Source organism: Lissotriton vulgaris, chromosome 5 (genome assembly GCF_964263255.1).
Source record: "Lissotriton vulgaris chromosome 5, aLisVul1.2, whole genome shotgun sequence".
Taxonomy (NCBI): Eukaryota; Metazoa; Chordata; class Amphibia; order Caudata; family Salamandridae; genus Lissotriton; species Lissotriton vulgaris.
The window spans coordinates 1,289,645,934-1,289,672,230 of NC_141693.1; the positions used below are offsets into that span (position 1 = coordinate 1,289,645,934).

General features: G+C 45.5%; 1 protein-coding gene across 5 annotated transcripts in view; it reads left to right on the forward strand.

Moving 5' to 3' along the window:
- KIF21B (kinesin family member 21B) overlaps positions 1-26,297 on the forward strand; it is a 413,924-nt gene that overhangs the window by 309,057 nt on the left and 78,570 nt on the right. For all 5 annotated transcript variants that reach the window (XM_086923173.1, XM_086923170.1, XM_086923172.1 and 2 more), the window contains exons 22-24: positions 1,590-1,755; positions 2,312-2,372; positions 24,110-24,167. In XM_086923173.1, the coding sequence (XP_086779299.1) occupies positions 1,590-1,755; positions 2,312-2,372; positions 24,110-24,167 (285 nt within the window). The remainder of the gene's footprint in view (positions 1-1,589; positions 1,756-2,311; positions 2,373-24,109; positions 24,168-26,297) is intronic.

Genomic DNA, 26,297 nt, shown 5'->3' on the forward strand with positions numbered 1-26,297 from the left:
AGATATGCATATTTAACATAGTAAAGCTGTTGATGTCTGTCTGAGGTTAGTGAATCCCTGTGTTTGTATTGCATGATGGTAGGGAGGAACACACGCCTGATGTACCTGGATTTCCTCTATGTGTGGTGGTGTACAGCGAGACATGCTGATTCAGTATAGTAATTGTATGACAGCATACGTGCAACAAAGATGCTGGTTACATCACAGGTTCAACTATGAATATGTTAGTATCCCATATTTGGGAGGAACTGGTAGGTTTGGTGACTCCGAGACTAGATGTATCTGTATTACAGGTAGTCCTTGGGTGAAATTGTAATTACGCTGGTAAAATTCATTAACTTCCTTAGTTTCACATTAGCGAAATTCAGAAAATTCCTCAATATTTCGGATTGTTAGTTTGCTTTAAACAAGTTCATTTCACTTAAGAAAGTCTGAAAAGATACCATCAGACAATAGCTTGCACACAAAAAAATAATGGTAAGAGATATTTTCTGCTTGAATCTTGCTGTTAAGTGGTAAATCGTGTTTACACAAGCTGTGAATTTTCTTCAAAAATTCACACAAGATACCAGCAAACGACATTTTGCCCTATAAGTGTTACCTAAATACATTTTCATGGAACTTTGCTGGAGAAATCACAAATAAAATTCTGCACACTCCTGAAAAGACAGGCTCCTTTGCTGGTTGTGGACTAGACTACCTTTGTATGTAGTATTATTTGGTCTGCTTATTTTGGAGACAGACTAACTAAAATGTCCTTTAAATGTGTATTGCCTTGCAATCTTTTTAACACACCAACCTACATTAACTGGAAAGTGTCCAATCTACTGAACTGCAAATGCGCAGACCTTCAATAAACGTCTTCAATAACCATCTGAATAAACCTTCAAGGACTATATACACCAGTATCGGAGTATGTGTGGGTTGAACAGGCAGTGTGGGTAAATCTCTATATCTCTACAGTAGTACATTTGCAGGAAACCAGGTTAATTGGAGCTTGGAATAGACAGACCTGGGTAGCTCTGTGCCTGAGCAGAATAGACTGATGGGAGCCTGAATTCCATTTATAAATATGGTGGCTTGCACAGAAGGCACAAGACTGTTTTAGGCACTGAGTTCCTGTATCACACTGGCATATAGCAAACAAAGGGTTTTGTAATCTTTCATTATAAATGTACCCACACATTAAAGTAAAATAAACATTTAAAGAATAGTTGTGAGACAGAAGAAAGCTTCCCCAGTGGCCTTTCCCTTTGTTGTGAGTTTCTATGTTAGTCTTCTCTACTTTGGGCCTCACTGACACACAGGAATACCTGGAGTTAAAACTGGCAGCAGAATACCAATGCCTCGCCTTGTGTTTTTATGCATGGTCCATTCTGGTTCCGAGTATTAAAAATCGAAATAAGGAAAATGTGTGAGACAGGTTTTACTGCATTGGCAAGCATGTCCTTCCTTTTTATTATCTTTTTTTCACCACCACAAACTCCTCCAGCTCCGGAGAATTTGTTTTGGTAAAATCTGTATGTCAGTTCGATCTCAGAATAAGGACCTTTCAGTGCAGTACTGACTTCAGATCTATGCATCTACAGGGACTTCAGGTCGCCCAGAAAGAGGCTCAAATCCGCCTCCTGGAGGGTCGTCTGAGGCAGACAGATGTGACTGGCTCTTCCCAGAACCATTTGATCCTGGACGCCTTGCGAGAGAAGGCTGAGTCCAATCCGGAGCTGCATGCCCTGATTCATAATGTCCAGCAGGGTAAGTTGCATTATTTGGCAGTGATAATATCTTGGGTGGGAGAATTGAATACATTCATTAGATCGGCTCATAGGAGGGAGGTGCATTGGGGTTGCATGTAGGCCAAGCAAGCAGCAGTGTAGCATGCTTCTGCAATGAATGTATAATGTGTACATGGTTGCTGAGAGAGCAACAATGGTCTGCGAGTTAGCTATCAAGTTGGTAGCACACAGGCATGCGTGCCTAATCTTGATGCCAATATCTAGGTATCGAGATTGCAGAGGACCAGCGTAGTGACGTGTTTCAGGAATACATGTTTTTACTAGGATCAAACTTAAAGCATTATACAGTGCCGGTGGATAAGAAAGGGAGCCCATCCAATCCCAAATATGGAGCAGTGATATTCTATGGGTACCAGAAGCTGAGACTTACATGAAGAATGTATGGATGTGTTTAGTTGGGGCTGGGCTTTGCAGATGATAGTTCTTGTTTTGCAGATTTTGATGCAGGTTTTTTATGTTGAAAGTAGAGATTGGGTTCTTGTCAATTAAATGTACTTCACTGGCTTGCATTGCAGAGAATGGCTATGCCAGCACTGATGAGGAGATGTCTGAGTTTAGCCTGGCATCAGAAGGAAGGTGAGTACACCAAAATGGAAAGATTCCTTGGTAATTGATTAGGGTAAAGCAAAACATCTGCCCTAGTATAATGCATGGCTTTTCCCAGTGAAAAGCTAAAGAGGATCCTGCTGAAAATGATTTGTATGACTATTCTGCCAAATAGGCATTAATCCATGGGACAAAATTTGGGGTCCATGGCAGCAATATAGGGGATACTGAAATATAACAATCCAAACAGACTAGAGTGTTAAATGTATATGGCTCTGAGTGGTGTTTCACCGATATGCGGGAGGAGGGAGAGGGTTCCATTTGTGAAATACATTCATTGTACTGAAGTAAATATGTGATTCTGCATGTGGTGTATGAAACAAAGTTTGTATTATTGCTTATATAATAAAAAGATTTTTAAAAAGTAGGACATTAATCCCATGAATATTATCGAACAGTCAGTAGAACTTTTTGAAATTATGAGAAATCTTTCTGAAGGTCTGGCAGAACCCCGGTACTGAAGTATTCTTGATAAAGACAGAACTGGCAGCATTTCATCTAGAAGAGCCATGACAAAATTCTCTTCTCAAAATGGCACATTACATTGGATGGATCTGTGGATACTCTGCTGAATTCTAGTCTTCTATTTTATTTTTTATGAAAAAGGTGACAAAACCGTGCAGTGAAAAAATAAGTATCTTAAGCTCTGCTCTGGAACCGTGGCCGGTCCATTGGGGCTGACGGGCCACGCCCTCTCTCCTTTTGCCCCTCAAGAACAATGTCTGTCAGGCTGAGCAAAGGTCAGTATGACAGACACTATACTTTTTCACGTCAGGCTGCCAGGAGCAATACATATGCTAAATGTGCAGGTTCCTGGCTGCCTGAGCTGAACATTGTTGTGCTGAGGATGTCACAGCTCCCGTGGACTTGACCTCCTCAGCTCAGCTAAAGTCCTTGGAAGGGTTGAGATTTTGATCAATACCTTATCACTATCGATCTAAAACCCCGGTCTGGCCGACTGAATCTTTATTGCCTGTCATTGAGGAAAGAAAGTGCATCTCTTACCAAGTTAGTTCCCCCAGTAATGGACTCTGCTTCAAAGGATCACAAACAACTTCTAGCTTTCAAAGATTTATTATAAGTTGCAAGTACAAGCATCTCAAGATGAGATTCACCAGATACACGGGCCCAACTACGTACACGTGTTCTCTGAAAGCCCTCAGACGAACAACGGAAACTATCAATACCAGTTCTAAAAACAATAGTGCCGTTAGCATAGACACATATTGAAATCTATCACTCATTTACAGGCGGAAGGAAAATACAGGTTAGGCTTTCCCTACCCTGTTCTAGATGGTATCCCTACTTAACCAGGTCTCAACTTATCAAAGGTGTCAGCAGTGAATGACTCCCAAGGGAAGCCACCCACTCTCAAACTCTTGGTGAAAACCTATAGTTCTCCAATCATGGCCCCTCTCTGCCTACCCATCCGCTCTCTAAAGGATCCTCAGGCGTCTGCTCTAACTCCCCCCAGGGGTGCTGTCCCTAATACAAAAATACAACAACATTTAGGACGCCCCTCGTGAGACGCCCCTCACGTGGTGTAGCTTCTGGCTGTTTCCATGATGAGGCCTTGTGGTTAGAGTCGACCTTGCTTCTCAGACTCGTCTCCGGCCCGCTGATACCCCTTAAACATTCCGGAACCCTCCTCCATGTCTGGTCCATTTCTTGAACAAGCTTCTATTCATTATATTAATAATTGAATACCCCCTTTTCTCTTCCAGACAGACATCTGCAGCCTAATCCCAATTCTCATGGTTTTCCAACCGCATTGCAACATTCTTCGACCCAGACTAATACGTATAAATCAACATTTAAAGCTTTCCAGCTCTACTACATTTTATAGCATTCAACTTCTTCTTTAATTATTAGCATGTTAGTACTCATATTCTACTGATTTCAGTAAACACGTCTATAAATCAAAAAGCCTACTCATTAATACTAAACATTAGTGCAATCCATATTGTGAATTTTAATCACCTTCCCCCTCCCGCCTTGCTTAGGCCCTGAGGCCTACCACATTTCAACGTTTGGTATGCCATCTTACATTTTAGCAGCTACACAACATGGATTCAGGAATAATCATGCTTAATAAAATTGTATTACTTCACACATTTCTGTATTAGTTCCACTTCTATTTAAACTTCTATATTAACTACACATTTCAGAATATAACTTTGGATACTATCAGCACTCATGGCATTTCTCTTCATGATTTGTGCTTACTACGTGTAAGTGTGATGTATTTCTACATTTTGGTCAGTTTGCGCTCTCTCAGTTCCCCCCTTTGATGACCTCTCGGGGTCATCATTAACATTTAAACTGCAGTGATTGCTAGCATAACTCGTTTCTGCGTTTCTAGAGCCCTCAGACTCCGGTACTGACTATCTTGTATGGCAGCCAATCTCTGCAGCCGTTTTCTCTGAGCTCTCTCTGACCTTTTTGATCTGTACCATTTGAATACCCTCACCAATCCCCACAACACGATCCCACAGATCAAGATTATGATGATAGGTTTTAGTATTTTCCACACAAAACTTTTGCCTAAGGTGGTGAGCCAACCTCCAGCGTCACTTATCCCTTGGCCCACCTTTTCCCAGACATTTTCTCTGCTCAGGTCTTCGATCTCCTTGTGAATATCAGTTATGTTCCTAATAACCTTTTCAAGGGGCTTCGAATTGTCTGGAATGTAAGTACAACATTCTTGGACCTTCAAAGCCTTACAGACTCCGCCCTCTTTTGCTAATAGGACATCTAAGGCAAGACGGTTCTGAAGAACCATAGCCCTTATCGATTGCATCTCTCCTTCTACCAGCATTAAGGACTGAGCAGTACTGGCAGACAACCTGTCTACGACTGTTGCTAGTCGTCTAATTTTAACATCATTAAGAATTAATCCTAGAAAAGGGAACACAGCTCCAAAGACATCTCCAACCATTTCTACACCTCCTACATCTCTCCTTCCCCTCGATGATGTCTTGCCCTCGATGATCTCTAAGTCTTGGGCATGGTATATTTTAGGGAAGATAATTGCCAAGTAACATGAGCCATACCAATTATCAGGTAGCTTCACGTAAGCATTTCTTCCACATACGAAATATACATTTGGAATCACTTGCATTCCCTTCAGGAAGTCCTTGGTGTAGTACTCTAAATTGAAAGCATGTTCACAGCTAACTTCTCCCACGTATACATTTTCATAATACGTTTTGGCTCTGTGAAGACATAACTTTCCTCTCTGCGTTCTATCTAAAGCTATTGGACCACTACTACCCTTTCTTTTGTGTACCTTTTCTTCATCGGTCCAATCTGTTTTCCCTTGTCCTGATTTTTTCAAAATCCTTTGCCTCCTGTTTCGATCATCCACCTGCCCTATGAACTTTTTCTCAACTTCCGACACCTTGCATGTCAGATTATTTCTGCGGGCATGTGAAGTGTCTAATGTAATCCAAGGAATGAAGAACTTGGCCAATCTGTCTTCACTCTTCCAGTAGTCCCATTTGTTCATCTGCTTATAATTTGGGACTTCTGGTAGCACTGAGTCATAATTGGAGAAATAGTATTCAAAACTATCTCTCCCATAAAATATACTAAGCAATAAGCTACATGTAATGCCATATGTCAGCGGGAGGTGATGATAACGAATGCCTTCATCTACAGACGCCGGCAACTGCATGCAGACATAGCAGTCCTTGACCTCCATGGCATCCACATATTCATACAATAATTTTGCATAAGCATTTGACCTAAAGTCACCTTGGGACTCATCTACGTGTAACCTGCGGGCTTCTGCAGCTAATAACGCTTTCTCTTGTGTGTTTTCCCCTTTCCCACCCGCAACGGTGGGTGTAAGCGCCTCTACAGATTTCACATCAGTTACCTTTGCCTCTTCCTCACGTCCCTTTACATAGGAGACTGTTACTACTAAAGCTATTAATATTATCACTCCTACTATTAGTGTACCTATTATACATTTCGCTCTGCGGTTCTGGGTACCAGCCTCCATTTCGTCAGATAGTGTGGCTCTCTCGTAACTCTGCACAAAGTTCCTTTCTTTCTTTCTTTCCTTTACAGTCTCTTTACTCCTTTTGTCTTGAGAACCACGCAACTGGAAGCTGACAACCTTTTCCGCCAAAGTTCCTTTTAGTCCAATATAGACAACCCTAGCCCTTCTCCATCCACTCAGGGAAAGTCCCTAAGATTCTCTGCTTCCTAGGCGCTAGGTAATCTTCTTTTCTTCACGCTTATTTACAAAGTCTTTTTAAGCATCCACTATCAGGCGCTCGCCTGCAGCTTCGACAGCAAAATTCAATATTTCCAGACGAAGATTGTGCTCTTCTGCGGCTGATATCTTTGTACCAAAATCAGGGAATTGCAATTCTGTGAGAAACATGTCCTTTATCTTGCTGAGGCGGGGAGGACGGGGAAGCATGAATGTCAGTGACCCTTCTTGTTCGACACCGGGCACTAACAATCTTATCTCCACGGTCACGATGGGCTCAGAACTGGACACCACCACCGCTCGGATCCTCCCTGTCACTGGTTTCGAAGCCATCTGTCGCCAGATATGTCCACTCAGGGGTGGAGTATCTTCTGTTAGGCACCCGCACTCTTCTTGACCTCCTCAACTCCGGTGCTTCAGCGCCCTGAGCACCGTCTTCTGGGTCTGAGTCTTCTGATATCGGAGGAAGGGTTCTCTCCAGAGTTGACCTTAGGCTAGAGCTCCTTCTCTGCGGCCAATCAGCTTCTCCGCGTACCCTTCTACTCCGTCTTCTTCTCGTTGGTTCACGCTCTCTGTCAGACCTGTCAGTGTCTGACTCGTACTCCCAGCTACTTTCCCCTTCAGTAGCGTTGTCTGTTTCGCTGTTGTACTGACCGTCCTCAGCTTGGTCAGACTCGTTCCCTGCTTCCGCTGGCACCTCTACAGCTTGGCTAGCCCCCTCTATGGCTTCTCGGTCCGCTGCTGGACGTCTATCCGAGAGAGGAGCTGTTTCTATCAGAGGTGCTGGAACCCTCCGCGTGTGCGACGCGTGGATCCAATTGGGCAGGCCTCCCACTTTCACGGCTGTGTTTGTGGTCAGGATGATCTGGAAGGGCCCACGCCAACGAACATCCAAGCAGCTGCTTCTCACGTGCTTCTTCACCAGGACCCAGTCCCCAGGAAGCAAGTCATGACAAGGGTCCTGGCACGATGGTACCTCGGCAGCCTGCACCTGAAGGGACACAGAATGAATGGCGTCAGACAGCCCCTTACAATAGTCCAGGATCATATCATCTGTGATGCTAATCAATGCAGCAGTTGGGACAGAAGGTAACCTCATTGCTCTTCCCATCAGTACCTCATGAGGAGACAAACCAGTTCTCCTATCCGGGGTACTACGGAGGCTCATAAGGACCAATGGCAGCGCATCAGGCCAACTCAAGGATGTTGATGAACACACCTTCGCAATTCTGGCCTTGATGGTGCCATTTATTTGCTCCACAATTCCTGAAGCCTCTGGTCGATAACTGCAATGCAGTTTTTGGTCTATATTCAAAGCTGCACAAATCATTTTCACAAGCGAGCTGTTGAAATGCGTTCCCCTATCTGATTCCAAAGAGGCCGGCACCCCGAAGCGCGGGATAAGCTCCCTGAGCAATATCTTAGCTACTGTGAGGGTGTCGCACCTGCGTGTAGGATATGCCTCAACCCATCTGGAGAAAACGCAAACAACCACCAGGATATAACGGAGGCGGCTGCACCTTGGCATTTCAATGAAATCTATCTGCATTCGGTTGAATGGACCTCCTGACCTCCCTATGTGGCTCAGTGCAACTGGTGTCTTCTTCCCTACATTCAACTGCTGGCACGTCACACAACGCTGGCACACTGCTTCGGCTGCTACTCTGAACTTGGGGTTGTACCAGGTCTGTCTAAACACTCTCAGCATAGCATCTCTTCCTAGGTGGACAGGACCATGTATTTGTCGGGCCATTGGGCTCACCATCTCATTGGGCAACACTGCTCTGCCATCTGCTGAAACCCAGAAATGGGCCTCCCCCACCACACATCCTGCCTTTTGCCATGTCTCCTTTTCACGGTCCGGAGCATTTTCTTGTATCTCCTTCAGTTCGTCCCAAGTATCAACAGTTTCCAATATCATAGCTAATTCAGTCCTTACATTTATTCCACCCACTTCCACCTCGGTGAAAGAATACCCTGTTTCCGCGCAATACCGTGCGACTTCGTCGGCATATCTATTGCCTTGTGACACAAAGTCCATATTTCTGGTATGTGCGGTGCATTTCACAACTGCGATACCTGCTGGACATTGCAATGCCTCTAACAACAGGCGCACAAACTCTCCATTGCGAATGGGAGAGCCTGAAGAGGTCATGAAACCTCTTTGAGACCATAACTGCCCGTAATCATGAACTACCCCGTAACCATATTGACTGTCAGTGTATATGGTGACTCGGATTTGATTGCTTGCCAGGCAGGCACGCGTCAGGGCAATAATCTCGGCTACCTGAGCGGAGTGTACTCCTTCCAGGCATCCAGCTTCCACTACTCCAGTAATTGTACAAACAGCGTAAGCTGCTCTTAACTGCCCAACTTCGTCTCTTACACATGAGCCATCGACAAAGAAAATTTCATCGGGGTCGGTCAGTGGCTCATCTACGATGTCGGGTCTTGGTTTGGTGCATAGTTCAGTCACATCGAGGCAGTCATGGTCTGTACATTCTTCATCATCCTCAATATCATTTGGAAGTGGCATTAAGGTAGCAGGATTTAAAACAGAGCATCTCCTGAGGGTCACGTTCTCTGCAGCAAGAATGACTTGCTCATAGCGCGTGAGCCTGCTATTCGGTAGATGCTGAGTTTTAGTCCTGGTCATCAACAATTCAACAGAGTGGGGCACATGCACCTCTAAGGGGTGCCCCATTACAATATTCTCACATCTCTCGATGCTGACACCTGTTGCAGCAACGGATTTGAGACATCCGGGCAACGCTGCGGCTACTGGGTCTAAAGTAGCCGAGAAATACGCGACTGGTCTACGGGCATTCCCATGAATTTGGACTAACACAGACAGCGCACATCCCTCTCTCTCACAACAGTAGAGCAAGAATGGTTTATCGTAATCTGGCATTCCCAGAGCCGGAGCACGACACAAGTCCTCTCTCAGCTGCAGGAACGCCATCAAACAGTCTTTGTCCCATGGTACCGGATCACTCACCTCCTTGTGCGTCAGTTTTTGTAAGGGCTTTGCTTTCAGTGAAAAGTTTGCGATCCACTGTCGGCAATATCCCACCATTCCTAGAAACATCCTGACTTCTCTCTGCGTTTTAGGCGCATTCATCTTCATGATGGCCTCTATCCTGTCTGGTGACACCTTCCGTTTCCCCTTCTCAATTCTGTGTCCCAAGTACTGTACCTCTGTCAGGCAGTACTGCAATTTTCCCGGGGACACCTTATGCCCATTTTCGGCTAGATGGTTTAACAAAGCAATAGAGTCTTCCCTGCAAGCTTCCTCTGTCTCTGACGCCACAAGGAGGTCGTCTATGTACTGGACCAGAACTGACCTCTGGGGCAGTACTAGACTTTCAAGATTTCTCTTCAGGAGCTGGTTGAAGATCGATGGGCTCTCTGTATACCCCTGAGGAATACGACACCATGTTAGGACGCGACCTTCCAGCTTAAATGCGAAAAGAAAATGGCTTTCTTCGTCCAAAGGGATCGAAAAGAAAGCCTGGCAAAGATCAATTACAGTGAACCATTCTGCTTGGAACGGTATCTGAAACAGTATCACTGATGGATTTGGTACCACTGGACAACACGAAACGACTATGTTATTAATCTTTCTGAGGTCCTGCACTATCCGGAATTTCCCATTTGGTTTCTGCAGACCCATAATCGGGGAGTTACATGGACTACCCACGATTTCCTTCAGTATTCCCTGCTTAATCATGGACTCAATCACGGGTTGTATGCCTGCAATCGTTTCTGGGGTCAATTTGTACTGAGGGGTTCTTGGGAACTCAGCATGTGGTTTCACTACGATTTTCACTGGGTCTACCCCTTTCACCAACCCAATCTCTTCCCCAGTGAAATCCCATACTTCTGGAGCAACGGTCTCTCTCAGATCCCAGGGGAGCTCGTCTACTGTCAAAGTGGGATACAGTTCTACACATATTCTGGAATTGGCGACTTTAAAGTCAGCATCATCATCATTAGTCAATACCTCCACGCCCTGTGGTGTGCAATATATGGTGCAATTTAACTTGCACAAAAGGTCTCTTCCTAGCAGACATACAGGACTAGAATCGCAAACCACAAACTGGTGCTCATCACTGTACTTCCCTATTTTCACCTGTACGGGTTCCGTCAGAGGACTGGTCATTCTTCTGTTAGCGACCCCCACCACTTGTATGGTCTCTCCAGACATAGGCAGGCCTGGCACGGCGGCTGACCTGATCGTGGATCTGGTGGCTCCTGTGTCCACTAGAAATGTCGTGGGGAACCCTGCCACTTCGGCCTCAACATAGGGTCCCCTCTGATCTACCTCCAGAGCTGCCCCGAGGGTGCAGTCATCCCTTTCCACCCTCTGTCCCGTTAGTGGGTCCACATAATAGCATTCCTCTCCCCCGACAAACAGGGGCATCTGTCTATAGGTCTTACCCATAGTCCCTAATCTGGGTGGCTGTGGGAACTGAGCTCGGGGAGGTGGCCCCCCCCCTTTGAGCACCTTTCCCTGGTACTGCGTTACCCCTCTTGCAGGCGCACTCTGGGTCGCTTCCTCTTCTACCTCTTCGTCTCCTATCTCCACATTATAGGGACACTCGCGTTTCCAATGTCCCACCTCGTTACACTGGTGGCACCTAGTTGTTTTCTTTAAGGCAGTTATATCTATCCTGGGCCTAAAGGTGGAGCTCTCCCCATTGTCCTTGTTCTGACTGTACTGTTTCTTTCCTCCAGTACCTGTTCCTGGTTGCTGTTGCTGCTGTCCCCCCTTCCCTGCTGCCTGCATCTGTACCACCATCAGTTTCTCCTTTAACTTCTTAGCCTTGGAGTCTATTTCATCACAGCAGTACCTGGCATACCTCAATATTTCGTCTAGGGGTTTATTTTGCCAACAGATCAAGTGTTGCTGTATCATTAAACTAATATCCGGTCTCAGACCCAAGACGAATTTGGACACAAACTGCCCTATGTCCTTTGGATCCATTACATCCAGACCGCTATACTGTTTGAACGCCTTCAGCAATCTCTCATAGTATTCGTGAACTGTCTCTTTGGGTTCCTGTCTGGTTCGGTCAATTTTTACCCAATCTATGTCTTGCATTGGCACTTTATCTTTCAGCCAAGTCATTACTCTCTCGAACTTTGCCATCACACTCTCGGACGGCCCATTAGTCTTAGCATCTCTCTCTGGCTCTATGGTGGGCCACTCAGCACTAACCTTGCATGCGGTCCACAAATCTCCTGGCACTACTATGTCAAACAGCGTGTTCAAATCTATCCATAAGACCTTTGAGATTTTTACGAATCTCTCAACTTGCTTATACCACTCCACTGGGTTTTCCCGCAATTTGGGGAAAGAGGTGGTAAAAGCAGCTAAATCCCCCCTACTCCAAGGGACGTGGACATAGGTCCCATTTGCGACTTCCCTCAAAGGGTATGTCTCTACTCCCTGCTGTCCTCCTGGAGTCATCATAAGTGTGCTTCTCCTGACGGTCCCTCTCTTGGACCACCTCTCTTCCCACTTATCTAGGGCCCTCCATGTCCTTATTCCAGTGATCAGTTCCCTTATGTGTGTTTTCAATCCGATGGTTCGCCTCTCATCTAGGTCTCGGTCTGTGTAATGTAGCCTGTGGTTGCCCTGTAAGGCTTTGGTTCTTGACAGGTCTACCATGTACTTGCCTGCTAGTTCCACTAATTTCTCATGGGTTGCTCTCGCCTTTCGAGTTACGTCCTTTGCCATGAACAGAATTTCACCCTGCTCATACATGTCTATTCTTTCTAAGGGCAGGGTACCATCTACCATGTCATCCAGATCTGACTTTAAGCTGGAGACATCGAGCCTTTTGGCTTTTATTTCTGCTCGTAATATCTCCTTCGAGGGAGGTTCACAGGTGTCTCTCCTATCCCAACTCCGGGCCCTTCGTTTGGGTTCGGGAGAGTTGGGGAGTGCTCTCTCTTGTTCCCATCTCTCCAGATCCCATGCTCGGCCATCCGATCTTGGAAGGTGATGGAACACCGGCCTGTTACCCCCTACCTTACTCTGTCCGTTCTCTCCTCTTTTCTCACAGTAGGACTCTCTGTTATTCTCCCTTCGGTCCCCATCCCCTCTTGGCCTTGTATCACTCAGTATCTGATACGATCCTTCTTGGTTTCCCATATTCCCTGGGCTGCGCTCATGTCCGTCATCACAGGGACTATGGTGCGGCCTTTCGCAACTCCCACTCTGTTCTCTATTGTCTGGCACGCAGTGGATACACTTAAAGCTATCTCTGTACTCCCGAGCCCTTCTGTCTTCATCACTACGTATTGGGCGAGACACCCCTCCGTTTTCCAGGTCTGATCTACCTCCACTCCGGGCCCAATGGGTGCCTCTCCTACTGTCTTTCTCCCTCCCGTCCCACTCCGGACTGCTCTCTTCAGCCCCGCAGTGAGTCCGGGCTCTGCTGTCCTGCCTTTCCCTTTCAGCTTCCGCAGTTATGATGTTCTTGTGAGCCTCTACTGCCTCATCCCACTTCTTCATGTACTCATTTAACTCCTGAAAGGATTTCCGTCCTGATCCCCTCATATCCTCTGGCCATCTAATGTCCCCCAGATCCCCTGCCGTGGGTACTGGGGTGCTCCAATCTCTTGGTATCGGCAACTGGCTTGAGGAGTTGATCGTATCATTCCTCCTTGCCATCTCTGCTCTTTCTCTGTCCCTCCGTACTCGTTCCTCCCCTCTAGCCCTGTCTGGATCATATACCGATACTATAGGACCTATGGTAACCGGTACTTGTAGGGCATCAGGTAACGCGTAGGATGTGGCACACTCCATTTCTGGCGCTCTTTGCACCACAAACCTCCCGACCACCTGTTGCACCTGGCTAGGCTGGGACAGTTCTTTCTTTGCAGCAGGATCCCATTCGGAACTGGGAAGTGGCCCATGCTCTCCTGCATTGCCCCCCCCTTTCTCGGCATCCCCTTCTGCTCTGTTATACGGAGGCGGCCTGTCTGTCAATAATCTGTTTATCAGGCTATCCTCTGTCTCGCTCTCGTCATCCTCTTCTAGGGGGCTTTTATTTCCGGGCATCTCTAACACTGGATACAATTTGTTTACTTCCATGTTATGCGCCCTCCATCTTTTAGCATCCTCATCCCACTTGGCATCCTGCACTGCTCTTACCGAGCGTTTCACTCTTTCCTGCCGTCTGTTCATGTTCTTTTCATGCGCTGCCCTAATCCATGCATTGAGGGCTTCAAACTGTGTTGGTCTAGGCAAGGGTCTCGTAGAGGTCATAATTGCTTTTAATCTGTGTAGCACCTCTAATCTATACGTCCCGTACTTCGGGAACGTGAGTTCCTCATTTCCATCTGTCATCTTACTCCACTCTGAGATCCACAGAATCGTGTGCAGCCCAACATTTACCCCCATGTAATGAGCTGGCGTACCCTCCGGCGGGGCTTCTTCCCCTTCATACGATCCCCTACGTTCTCTTTTAAACAGCGCTTTTAACCATTTAAAACACTTCATAATTATGCGCAAGATTTCCAGCTTAAATACTCTGTTTACTTCCTGATGACAATCCACCAATCCTAGCGCGGCTTTGCTAGCTGGCCTATCGCAGCGCGGTCTTTCACCGGCCGGCCAATCCCAGCGCGGCACCTTCTGACGTCACTAGTCTCCGCTTCGCAGCAGCACCCCTCCTTTCTCAACTCTCCTCGCGGTCATGCATGCGTCCCATTCATACTCCGAAAAATGACTACTTCCGACCAAGCGGTCACTTCCCTCGACTGTACGTCCACAGTCTATCTGTAATTATCAACACAACTGACGAGATGTCTGTCGTCACCCTGATAGGTTCTTTACGCACACAGTAACTTCCGACCAGCGTCTGTTACTCGCGCACTCACTCCCCCTATCTGGTCCTTCGGGTGGTCACTGGTACCTCATGACCCCCTTCACCCTGGTTAACAATTACTTCTGGGTGTCCGATACACCCGAACCACTTAAGCTCTCCTTGAGCCTAAGATTTCCACCGGTTGCGCGCGCTCACAACCTGTTCCACAGTCTCTCTACAGTCATTCAACTCCGCCAAACATTACACATAGATACAATACAAAACACCGCAATCTTAACACGCATGACCCTTTATACTCACTCTCGACCGATACTGCTGCTTTTCTGCCTCACGTCATCCGGTCCTTCTTCCGCGGGCTGTTCTTCCGATCCTCGGTCTCTAGGGGGCTTGGGGTAATCTAACCTGGCCTAGATCACCTTCCTCAAGAAGGCAACCATTCTCTATAGCTACCAACTGGAAGGGTTGAGATTTTGATCAATACCTTATCACTATCGATCTAAAACCCCGGTCTGGCCGACTGAATCTTTATTGCCTGTCATTGAGGAAAGAAAGTGCATCTCTTACCAAGTTAGTTCCCCCAGTAATGGACTCTGCTTCAAAGGATCACAAACAACTTCTAGCTTTCAAAGATTTATTATAAGTTGCAAGTACAAGCATCTCAAGATGAGATTCACCAGATACACGGGCCCAACTACGTACACGTGTTCTCTGAAAGCCCTCAGACGAACAACGGAAACTATCAATACCAGTTCTAAAAACAATAGTGCCGTTAGCATAGACATATATTGAAATCTATCACTCATTTACAGGCGGAAGGAAAATACAGGTTAGGCTTTCCCTACCCTGTTCTAGATGGTATCCCTACTTAACCAGGTCTCAACTTATCAAAGGTGTCAGCAGTGAATGACTCCCAAGGGAAGCCACCCACTCTCAAACTCTTGGTGAAAACCTATAGTTCTCCAATCATGGCCCCTCTCTGCCTACCCATCCGCTCTCTAAAGGATCCTCAGGCGTCTGCTCTAACTCCCCCCAGGGGTGCTGTCCCTAATACAAAAATACAACAACATTTAGGACGCCCCTCGTGAGACGCCCCTCACGTGGTGTAGCTTCTGGCTGTTTCCATGATGAGGCCTTGTGGTTAGAGTCGACCTTGCTTCTCAGACTCGTCTCCGGCCCGCTGATACCCCTTAAACATTCCGGAACCCTCCTCCATGTCTGGTCCATTTCTTGAACAAGCTTCTATTCATTATATTAATAATTGAATACCCCCTTTTCTCTTCCAGACAGACATCTGCAGCCTAATCCCAATTCTCATGGTTTTCCAACCGCATTGCAACATTCTTCGACCCAGACTAATACGTATAAATCAACATTTAAAGCTTTCCAGCTCTACTACATTTTATAGCATTCAACTTCTTCTTTAATTATTAGCATGTTAGTACTCATATTCTACTGATTTCAGTAAACACGTCTATAAATCAAAAAGCCTACTCATTAATACTAAACATTACAACTTTCCAAGCCGTGAGGTGAACGGCCAGCGAGCAGACTTACCACTTCGACAGCGCCAGGATCACTAGCGCTACAGCGCCTTACCAAACGACGCCGTGAGGGAAACGGCTAGCCCGGCCAAACTACATTTCCCAGGAGCCCCGGCGGCGGAAGTGACGCCGCAGGAGCGCCAGGCGGCGCTTGAAAGAACGGAGCGCCCTGAGCTCCAGCGGGACAACTTTCCAAGCCGTGAGGTGAACGGCCAGCGAGCAGACTTACCACTTCGACAGCGCCAGGATCACTAGCGCTACAGCGCCTTACCAAACGACGCCGTGAGGGAAACGGCTAGCCCGGCCAAACTACATTTCCCAGGAGCCCCGGCGGCGGAAGTGACGCCGCAGGAGCGCCAGGCGGCGCTTGAAAGAACGGAACGCCCCTCGCACCCGCGAGTCGCGCGCGGGAGCGCCCGGGGCGAAGCCCGGGCAAAGGGCGGGCCCTCTACGGCCCTCATCGGCAGGAAGAGGCAGGGGCAGGGCCAGAAACCCTGCAAGCGTGAAGACACCGATCGTCCCTCAAGTAAGTCACGTACACCTATTATACACCCTGAGCAATGTCTAAAAAACCTGTAGTAGTGCAACAAAATAAGATAAACAACTACATGGTCCAGACTGTTCAGAAAATAAATATGCAAAGGAGGGAGTCACTGGGGTTGAGCCTATCACCTGACTTGCTATGCCCATCACCACCTACATCTACCTCAATCCTGCTCGATGGTACAGTAACTCAGGACATTCATACTGTAGACTTTACAGCTGATCCAACACCCCAAGTTATATCGGGATCACCGGAGAACGTAATTCCGGCTCTTGATGGCTTGTCTACCGATGTTATTATAGACACTGACATTGACCAAGACCCAGAGCAGGATACACAATCCCAGGTCTCCGTCCTAGACCAATCTTTTATAGGACACGCTGGCAGACCTAAACGTCAATGCACCAAGAATCCTTCCAAGCGGGGGGGCTTACGCTCAGGGACTAAGCGGAAGAGGGCTACCACTCCAAAGCACAAACAATTGACTCTTGTCGAGGAACACCCTTCTTGTTCCTCCGAGGAAGCCCTCCTTGATAAAATTGCTGATCTCATTGAGATGAAAATTAATATCATTGTCAAACCCCTCATTTCTAAGATCGATAAACTGCAAGCAGAGGTCAAGAAGCTGGGCGCACTTCAAAATACAGTCGCAAGTGGTATTGAGAAATGTACTAAGCTAATTACTAATCTGGACAATAATCCTAGAGGAGCTGAAGCTGGAAGCAATACGGATGTTGGAGATGAAATGGAAATGCTTGGGCCAAATCAAAATCCAACGCAACAAACACCATCAGTAGCATTTGAGGGCCCCATATCAGCATGCTCCACATCAGACCCAACTCCTTCGCTAAACATTCCTCCCACGCAAATACAAGTGCAACCTCAAACTCACCCCACGGACCCCTTGCAATTTATCGTAGAGGCCACACCCGTGGTTTTGGTCCTCGCAAACGTACCCCCATTAGAAGGGGGCATAGCTGAAACTTCAACTTCACTTTGCAGCAAAGCCCTACACTGGTTAACTACCAATATCCGATTAGCACCAGGCGGGAAACATCATCTTGCAAGTGTGATTAAATCTGCAACCAGGGTTCCTTGGCTGGGAAACCGGCCAAAAAAATTTAAAGGGGATTGCGTGGCAGTGACTTTTTCTAACCCAGACGTTCTTCCCAATATTCTCATAAACATCTTTCCTCCCCAACGAAGAAGAGGCACTGTGGTTCCACTTACTTTGAAATTTTTTTATGGAGAGCAGCAGAATGTCTCCTTCCCAAGGACTCCCGCCCCAGGGTGGGATACTAATTGGGAGTCTCACTTTAGATGGGGGCAAGATTTAAGGAACAACGCCTCAGTTCACCGTCACCAACCCCCAACGTTTAACCCTGTCATTCAGCCACTTGAACTTTTTAATCGTTTTGCGCCTCTTTCATTCATGGACCAAAATGATTGACTCTTGCCAGCCGGAGAAGAAAATAACTCAGAAGGTTTGCAGCCAGCTCCTGGCCCTATGGCTCATTCCTCATTAAGTGCTGAGGTTCGAAGAATTATGAGCTGGAACATCGCTGGGCTTAGAGCTAAATTTAAAGATAAGAACTGGCTGGACCTAATTAGAAACTATGATATCCTTGCATTCCAGGAAACTTGGGAAACATCAGTGTGTCTGCCTTTAGATGGTTATTTACTTTTTTATGTACCTGCAGACCCCAGTAAAGCAGGAAGAGCAAGGGGTGGGTTGGCTTTATACATTTCACTTGATGTAAAAGGAAAAGCGAGGCATATTAAGTCTAACACCAAAAATTGTTTAATGGTGGAATTGAGCTCATCAAACTCCCATCCTATTTTACTTATCAACTTTTATAATTCCCCAGCCAGTCAATTTCCTACCGAGCATTTAGCATCCCTCGAGGACCTCCTATCAACTTATGATACAAATAGCTCTCATGGGTATGAGGTGATCCTCATGGGAGATTTCAATATTCATCCTTGCCAGGCGGGTTGCCAAAGAGAAACAGAGGAATCTCTTTTTTATTCTCCCACGCCGCATTTTGAACATACATCTAGTGGCGAGGCTCTGGAACTGTTTTTGGCTACCTTCAACCTCTATGAATTTTATTCTTGCTCAAATGACTCACGGTTACCGACCTATGAGGGCAAGGACCGAGGCACAATCATTGATTACATTTTTGTTTCTTTTAGACTTTTATCTGATGTACTTGTTTGCAAAGTTTTAATCTCTGTTTTTAGCGATCACAATCCTGTGATTTTAGAGGTTTTAGCACAGGGAGCTTTGGGTAATAGAACCTCTGGTAATTCTTGTGCAACAAACCTTGTGCTGAGAGACCAAAATCGAAGGCTCAAATGGGACAAAGTTACCCCTATAACCTTCCTACAAGATACACTGGCCAAGGTAGAAGGTGAAGTCGCCATATGTCTAGATAACAAAAATTCTAGTAATACCCTGGTCGAGGCCTTCAGCACTATTTGTCAACAAGTCAAATTAGATCTGACTGTGAAGGTTAAATGCAATAAGACCATGGGCCCCAAATGGTTCGATACAAATTGCTCTAAGGCTCATTCAAGTCTACTTAAAGCCTTAAAAAACAAACCTAGAAACAGAGTAATGGTAGCATCTCTAAGGAAAAATTATAATTTGGCTATTAGAAAGAGGAAATCCGAGATAAAAGATGAAGCTTGGAATAACCTGTTACTGCCTGAGACACAGAAAGATAGTGCTAAATTTTGGGCAGTAATAAATCACCCATACTTTGTAGGGTTAGATCATCAAAGAGCGGATTGTACCATCCCAGACGAGCAATGGGTGACACATTTTAGTAATATCTATCGTCACAATGATACGAGTATAGATCAGGTACTTCCTCTTTCCTTAGCGCCAAATCCCATCTCTCCTTTTACTCAGGATGAGGTGAAAAAAGCTATCAACGACACACTCTGTAAAAAGGCACCAGGACCAGATGGGGTTCCGGCAGACTTTTTTAAGAGTGCCCCTGATTTTAGCTCGAAAATTTTAACCAATGTTTTTAATGCAACACGGGAATTCATTTTCCCCTCTAGCTGGGCAAACTCAACTATAGTGCCAATTTTTAAGAAGGGTCAGAGGACAGACCCGGCTTGCTATAGGCCAATTTCCCTTATTGATTCTAGTGTAAAAATTATGGGCAGAGTCCTATTATCAAGACTGACCCTTATTTTAGAAAGTAGGGGTATTTTATCTAATGCACAATATGGTTTTAGATCCAAGAGAGGAACGTTAGATCAGTGCCTAAATTTAGAATTAATTCTAAATAAGTATGTAGTCGGCAGGGGGGGGTCTTTATACATGGCCTTTATGGATCTGTCATCGGCTTTTGACCTGGTCAACAGGTCAAAGCTGTGGCGGATCCTCTTGGCCATGGGTCTCGACCCCCCCTTGGTCGATTACCTGGCCGAGTTACATAAGGACCTTCTGACCTCGGTCAGAGTTACTCAGGACGGAAGATGCACCTGTCACTTTAAGTCGGAGAGGGGGGTTAGGCAAGGGTGCATACTTGCTCCCCTCCTCTTCACCTTATATATTAATGACCTAGAGGCAGTAATGATAACAGCCCACAGCGATATTCCGCGTGCAGGGGAGACAAAGATTCCTGTACTCCTGTACGCGGATGACGCTGTCCTCCTGGCACGCTCCGGAGTCGCGCTAAATAAACTTCTTGCATCCTTCGGGACTTTTATGTCATCTTTGGACATGAAAATTAACACAGACAAATCACATGTAATGATTGCTGGCCCCGCAGGAAGGAAAAAAAAGTCACTAACTTTCTCCTGTGCAGGAAAGGAGGTAAAGAGAGTCTCCTCCTTCCCATACTTAGGCGTTACTTTTGACGATAGGGGTACTTGGGGCCCTCAGCTTTTGGCCAAAAGTAGCGCTGTCGCTAGAGCGGCCGCAGGGCTGCTGGGTTTTGCCAAAAAGCTGGGTGCTCGCCCAATGGAAAGCATCATTAAAGTTTATATCTCCAAATGTCTGTCAGTTGCCCAGTATGGCTCGGTAATCTGGGGATATACCTGCCCAGCTAAAATACAGACCGTAGAGAACAAATTTTTGAGATCCTTGCTCTCTGTCCCCCAATCAACTTCGACCTTTGCAATACATACAGAGCTAGGTGTGGGTTATATCTCAGATTTATTAAAACTAGCTCCAGTGATTGGTTGGATAAAAATATGGCTCAATCAGGAGCTAACTTTAAATCATACCATCCTAAAAGATTGTTTAGCCCTGGATAGAGCCCTCCACATTCCCTGGTTGAGATACGTTAAAATGCAGCTTACCCTGGCAGGTCGTCCGGAGCTTTTTTGTCATCCAGAAGGAATAACCTATGGCGATATAAAACTAGTCAAAAACACCCTGACAAATTTATACGCCATGGAAAGGGAAGAAGTAGAGCTAAAAAAGACTATGGTAAGGAAACATTGCACGCTCTCCTTAACCCCAGGAATGGAACCTTATCTCCTCTTTACCACAAATTCCTATCATCGCTTTCTCTTAACGAGATTTCGCTTTGATTTAATTCATTTTGTACTGGGCAACTTCAAATCTTGGTCGCGACCCGAGGATGCCGATCCATGCGACTGTGATCATTTCTCGACACAGGATACGATGCACTTTATTATGTTCTGCGGACATTACACTGAGCTCAGGAAAAGTTATCTGCTCCCTATTTTACGCCACCAGGGCTTCATCCAGGTTAAACCAGCCCTGTTGTTCTTGCAGCTCCTCCCCAATGTAAATGTAGCTTTTTCAGTGGCTAGTTTTCTGGTTGCAGGTGCACGTAAAAATAAGCACCGCACAAGGCACAGGCACTTTATCTTTGACAAATGAATTTCCTCTCTTCCTCATTTCTTAAATGAATTGTGCTTAATAAACCCTTCTTTTTTAGCTTTTTTAGATATTTATGTACGTTGCATCGCGGTTCATCTGTTTTATAATATTGATTGAATGTTTCAGATTTGTTAAATTGTCTTTGTGCTTCAATGAAATGTATTGTAACCAGGATATGTAAAATGCTTGCTCTTTTATGATTTTAAATAATCGAATAAAGAAAATTGACTGACTGACTAAACATTAGTGCAATCCATATTGTGAATTTTAATCACCTTCCCCCTCCCGCCTTGCTTAGGCCCTGAGGCCTACCACATTTCAACGTTTGGTATGCCATCTTACATTTTAGCAGCTACACAACATGGATTCAGGAATAATCATGCTTAATAAAATTGTATTACTTCACACATTTCTGTATTAGTTCCACTTCTATTTAAACTTCTATATTAACTACACATTTCAGAATATAACTTTGGATACTATCAGCACTCATGGCATTTCTCTTCATGATTTGTGCTTACTACGTGTAAGTGTGATGTATTTCTACATTTTGGTCAGTTTGCGCTCTCTCATCCTTGAGGTCCTCCCCCTCGGCAAAGAGGGGAGCATCACTCATGGAGTGGAGAAGTGTGGCTCAGGGGTTAGAGGCGGCAGACCCGGAAGCTGAGATCGGCCCTGGACCAGGGTTCAATTCCCCGCCTCGGCGGGTCTTGGGCTCAAAAAATTCCACGGACTCGATAATTCTCGCTCCGGTGCCTTCTCGACTCACGGGTTCACACTCTGTGACTCTGGGCAATAGCTTGCTTAATCTCCACAACGGCCCCTCGCTGTGGGATGCCTGGCTTTCACCTTGTGGATACCCTGCCGGGGTTATCTCACAGGGGAATACCAGGACGGGTTCCCTAAGCAAGCGCCAGGAAACCCTTTGTGGGTAGCTGTGCGCTATATAAGCTCAAATACATTTACATTTACATTGCCTTGGACCTGGGTGCCTCAGTTTTAAGCCCTGAAGAGCGCAGGGTTGAGTGTCAATCTGAGACACTTCAACACAGAGTGGGGCGGGTCTGCAGTCTCTCGGACCCCATCCTAATATGTGACGAGGTTGGCACTGCTGCATTGCCTCAGAGCTGCAAGAAAGTATGATTTACTTTTTTTAAATTAATGTTTGGTGCATGCGTTTGTGTATGTTTGAAAAATTGGTAATGTGTGTTGTGAATGGATGTGTGTGCGTGTGAATGCATGGGTGTGAGTGTGTATGTGCATGTGTGTCCTGTCCACCCCCCTCCCTACTCAAGTTACTAGCCACCTCTGCTACTCAGAAGTCTGTGACTGGTGCTATTAAATGTCAGTGCACCGACTACCAAGGCTGCGCAATCTTGAATCCACCTTTTGCCTATTTAACCTACCAATAGACACTTGCGGACCCATTATCTCTCTCTTGCAGATTCCTGCCTTTTTCCTTTGTTACTTTTTTCCGTCTTCCTCTTCCTCCTTCTTTCTTATTGGGTGTTTTCAAGGTTTAGCTCTCAGTAAAGGTCTGGTGAGGTAAAATAAATGCCGGCTGCCAAAAATGAGTGCTGGTGGACCCACAGGCTCAAATTAAGCATTGGCAGTGCCCTTCTTATACTCAGCATAATCATCTTGGTAACATGACAAGAAGAAGGCTTGAATGAGTGTCTACTTTTAGAAGTACCTCATCATTTTAAACCCATTTTTATAAAATTTCCACAGAAATGCCTTTGATCTTGCTGACCCTCCTGCCAGAGTTAATAACTACCGGATAAGCTCCTTTGTGGCTTAGCAGCTTCAAATAGGAATTTCCAATTGACGTTAATGTTATGCCACGTACAAAATGTGACAAATGCATCCACTCTAATGCTCAGCTCTTTAGTAGGGGGTTCAGCCCACAATCAAGTCACTAGCAGAAAGCAGTTCTGAAGATTTTCACAGGGAACATCTTAATTTATGCTAATTATTCAATTCTTAAGGTAAAACAATATCATCATCTGTTTAGAAAAGTTTCTTTGAACACTCTTGTATATGCAGAAAAGTCACGCTGTTGTACTGTGTCTGTGGTAGCTAATGAGCATTACATGAGAGAGAAACATAAGTATTTTGGAATGTATTGAATTTAATTGGAAGACTAACCCTTTAAATGCAGAGACCTTTGAATTACAAAAGGAGTTGGTAAAGCCCAAATTATTCCTTCGTTAGTGTCCCTACGGATCCTCTGAAAGATTTGGATGTTAAACCGCTTGATTTCAAGAGCCAGGCTTATAGATTGGGTTAGTTTGAAGGAAGATGATGGATACTGGAGCTACAGTCAGATTGAGATTCTTTCAAACACAAATCATTTACTTCTCATAGTCTCAGAGTCTCAAATTACTTACAAGCAAGGGAGCAAAATTTGAATTGGAGCCTCTGGTTTTCTTTATCTCTAAGATAATGAGCTGAACTAGAGACAATACATTAACAAAGGTGCCTGTGCCAGACTATAATGAGACCCTCATTACAAGTGAACTGGTGTTTACTATTTGGCCAACAATCCTCATTATGGCGGTGCACTGTGTGGCATTTCATTCGTATCAGAAGAGCTTTGATTCAGAAGTGCTAATGCATTGACTCTTGTTTTTATATATTTTCATTGTTTTGGTGTTTCAGTTGTTAAATCCTTTCTTCTTTTTAGCTTCTCCCAGTCCTGTGCCATGAAGGGCTCCACCAGTCAGGACGACTTCAAATGCAAGGTAAGTACTGACGTATGAGTCATTCTGTGAGAGTGAGAGCTGCAGAAAAATATAGGAGTGTGGATGCCCTTTCTTAATACTCATTATTTATGTAATGTGTACCATGGAAAATCTGACTTAATCAATATACCCAAAATAAGATTTTTTGTGCCTTCTGGTTCCCATGTAAACCATCAGAGGTGGCACCTCTGCTCAGGCGGAGGAGTGTCACCCCACTGCTTTGCAGCAGTGAAATAAAGGAAACATAAAATTATAATGACTGGTTTTTATTATCATTTTATTGTTACCTGCTGCAGGAGCTTTGCAGGCGGGCGGCTGCTCGGCTTACTAAGCAGGGCAGGGGAGAAGTCGTTTGTACTCCATTCGTGCTTATGACTGTTTGGCCAGCCCTTTTGGGCTGGCCAAACAGTCATGCGCACTTTGCATGTTCTCCTTTCAGGATGCATTATAGTGCAAACCATAAGTATCAGCCGTGGCTGGGGCAGGTAAGAGTGGTGAGGTCGGGGGTTAGGGTAGGGATGGAGTAAAAAAAACGTTGATGAGGGAAAATAACATTTTAAAAAAGAAAACTGCTTATCTCGCACTTGCCCCACCACTCTTACCTGCAATGGCCCCAGCAGATAAGTATAGCAAAGAATCATCTCTGTGCACTTCCAAAAAGCACCAAAACCTTCAAGATCCAGATGTTGGAGATAATCCAGATGTTGGAGATAAACTATGGGCACAAGAGATGGGTGAATAAGACACACTGTTCTCCCTCCAAACAAGCAAACATATAACATTTGAGCTCGTTACCCTCAGCACAGGAGCGAGGTACAAGGCAAGTATGCACTTGCTGTGTTCAATATTCATGCAATCACAGCGAGTTACTGGCACAGCATGGTTGAAAAATGATTTACAACCTCTGCTATGCCAGGTGTGCAATCCATGCCTACCATGTGCAGATCACTTACTCTAAATTCCCAAAACATGCTTATCCTTTGCTTCGCTTATATAAACTCTGCGTACCCTGTGTGTATATCATTTATTGGCTCAGATGAACTGATCATACAGCAAACGTATGCCCTCATCCCCAATGGGCTAGTAATCCTGATTCTGATGTATTTAAGGTTACAAGACATGTAGACTTACTATATCTGTTGTTGATTCCCCTGTTCATATTTTGCCAGGTAAAACAAACTTTTTTGGGTGTAGAGAGTCAAATACATTCTGTTCAGGCCAGGCAATGCAGAGTGGGCTCTTTACAATGTAATGTACTCGCACACAGGGAGGCCAAGTGTTGTTGATATGATCCATTTCACCGTTGCTGAAGAAAGGAGTGTACACTGTAAGTAATTATGATGAGAAATGCTCAAATGCATTCAAAGGTCTTCCACTTGCTTGCACATGCAGGCTTGTTCTACCTTGCTTGCTTTAGTGAGTCATGGCTCTGCTGCAAACTTTCTGAGGAGAGGGATATTTCTTTTATTCTTTCCTGCTGGTACAGCAGATATTTTGGTTCAAGAGCTACACACACTCTGGAAAGTATTTACTGTTAACACAGATTGCACAAAGGTGCAAGCATTTGATATTTTGGGAGAGCTTTTCAAACCTTTTGCACTGGGTTTGCGCCACAAAAGTGACGGTAACCGGTGCAAATCTATTTTTGTTTAATTTTCTCGCACCCTCAAAGTAGGGCAAAGCACTGTGAAGCACTGCTTTGCATTAATTTGCGCGAGGAGGCTTTACATGGGTGGTACATGGGTGTTTCCATGTAACCACACATGCTTTTTGATGCAAAACCATATTTACAAAGATTGCACCATAAGTTAGCGCCCCTTCAAAGGAGGTGGTAACTGAAGAAATTCTTTCATTTCTCCTTGCTTTTTCGATTTTACATGCGTGCTGTACTGTGCAGCACGTACGCAAAGCGCGCAAAGCTTTGCATCGTGTCTAGCATAGTATTTTGGACAGTAAGGGAACCCTTCCTGTACAAAACCTATGCTACACTCATGCACACACCCTAGCGCTAAAGCGCTAAGATGTGTGCATGACGCATGGCAGCTGAAAGCAGCGCCGGTGCAAGGGAAAGGGGAGGAAGGAGCCATATCTCTGGAGATATGGCGCTCTCCTGCTCCCTCCCTATTACGC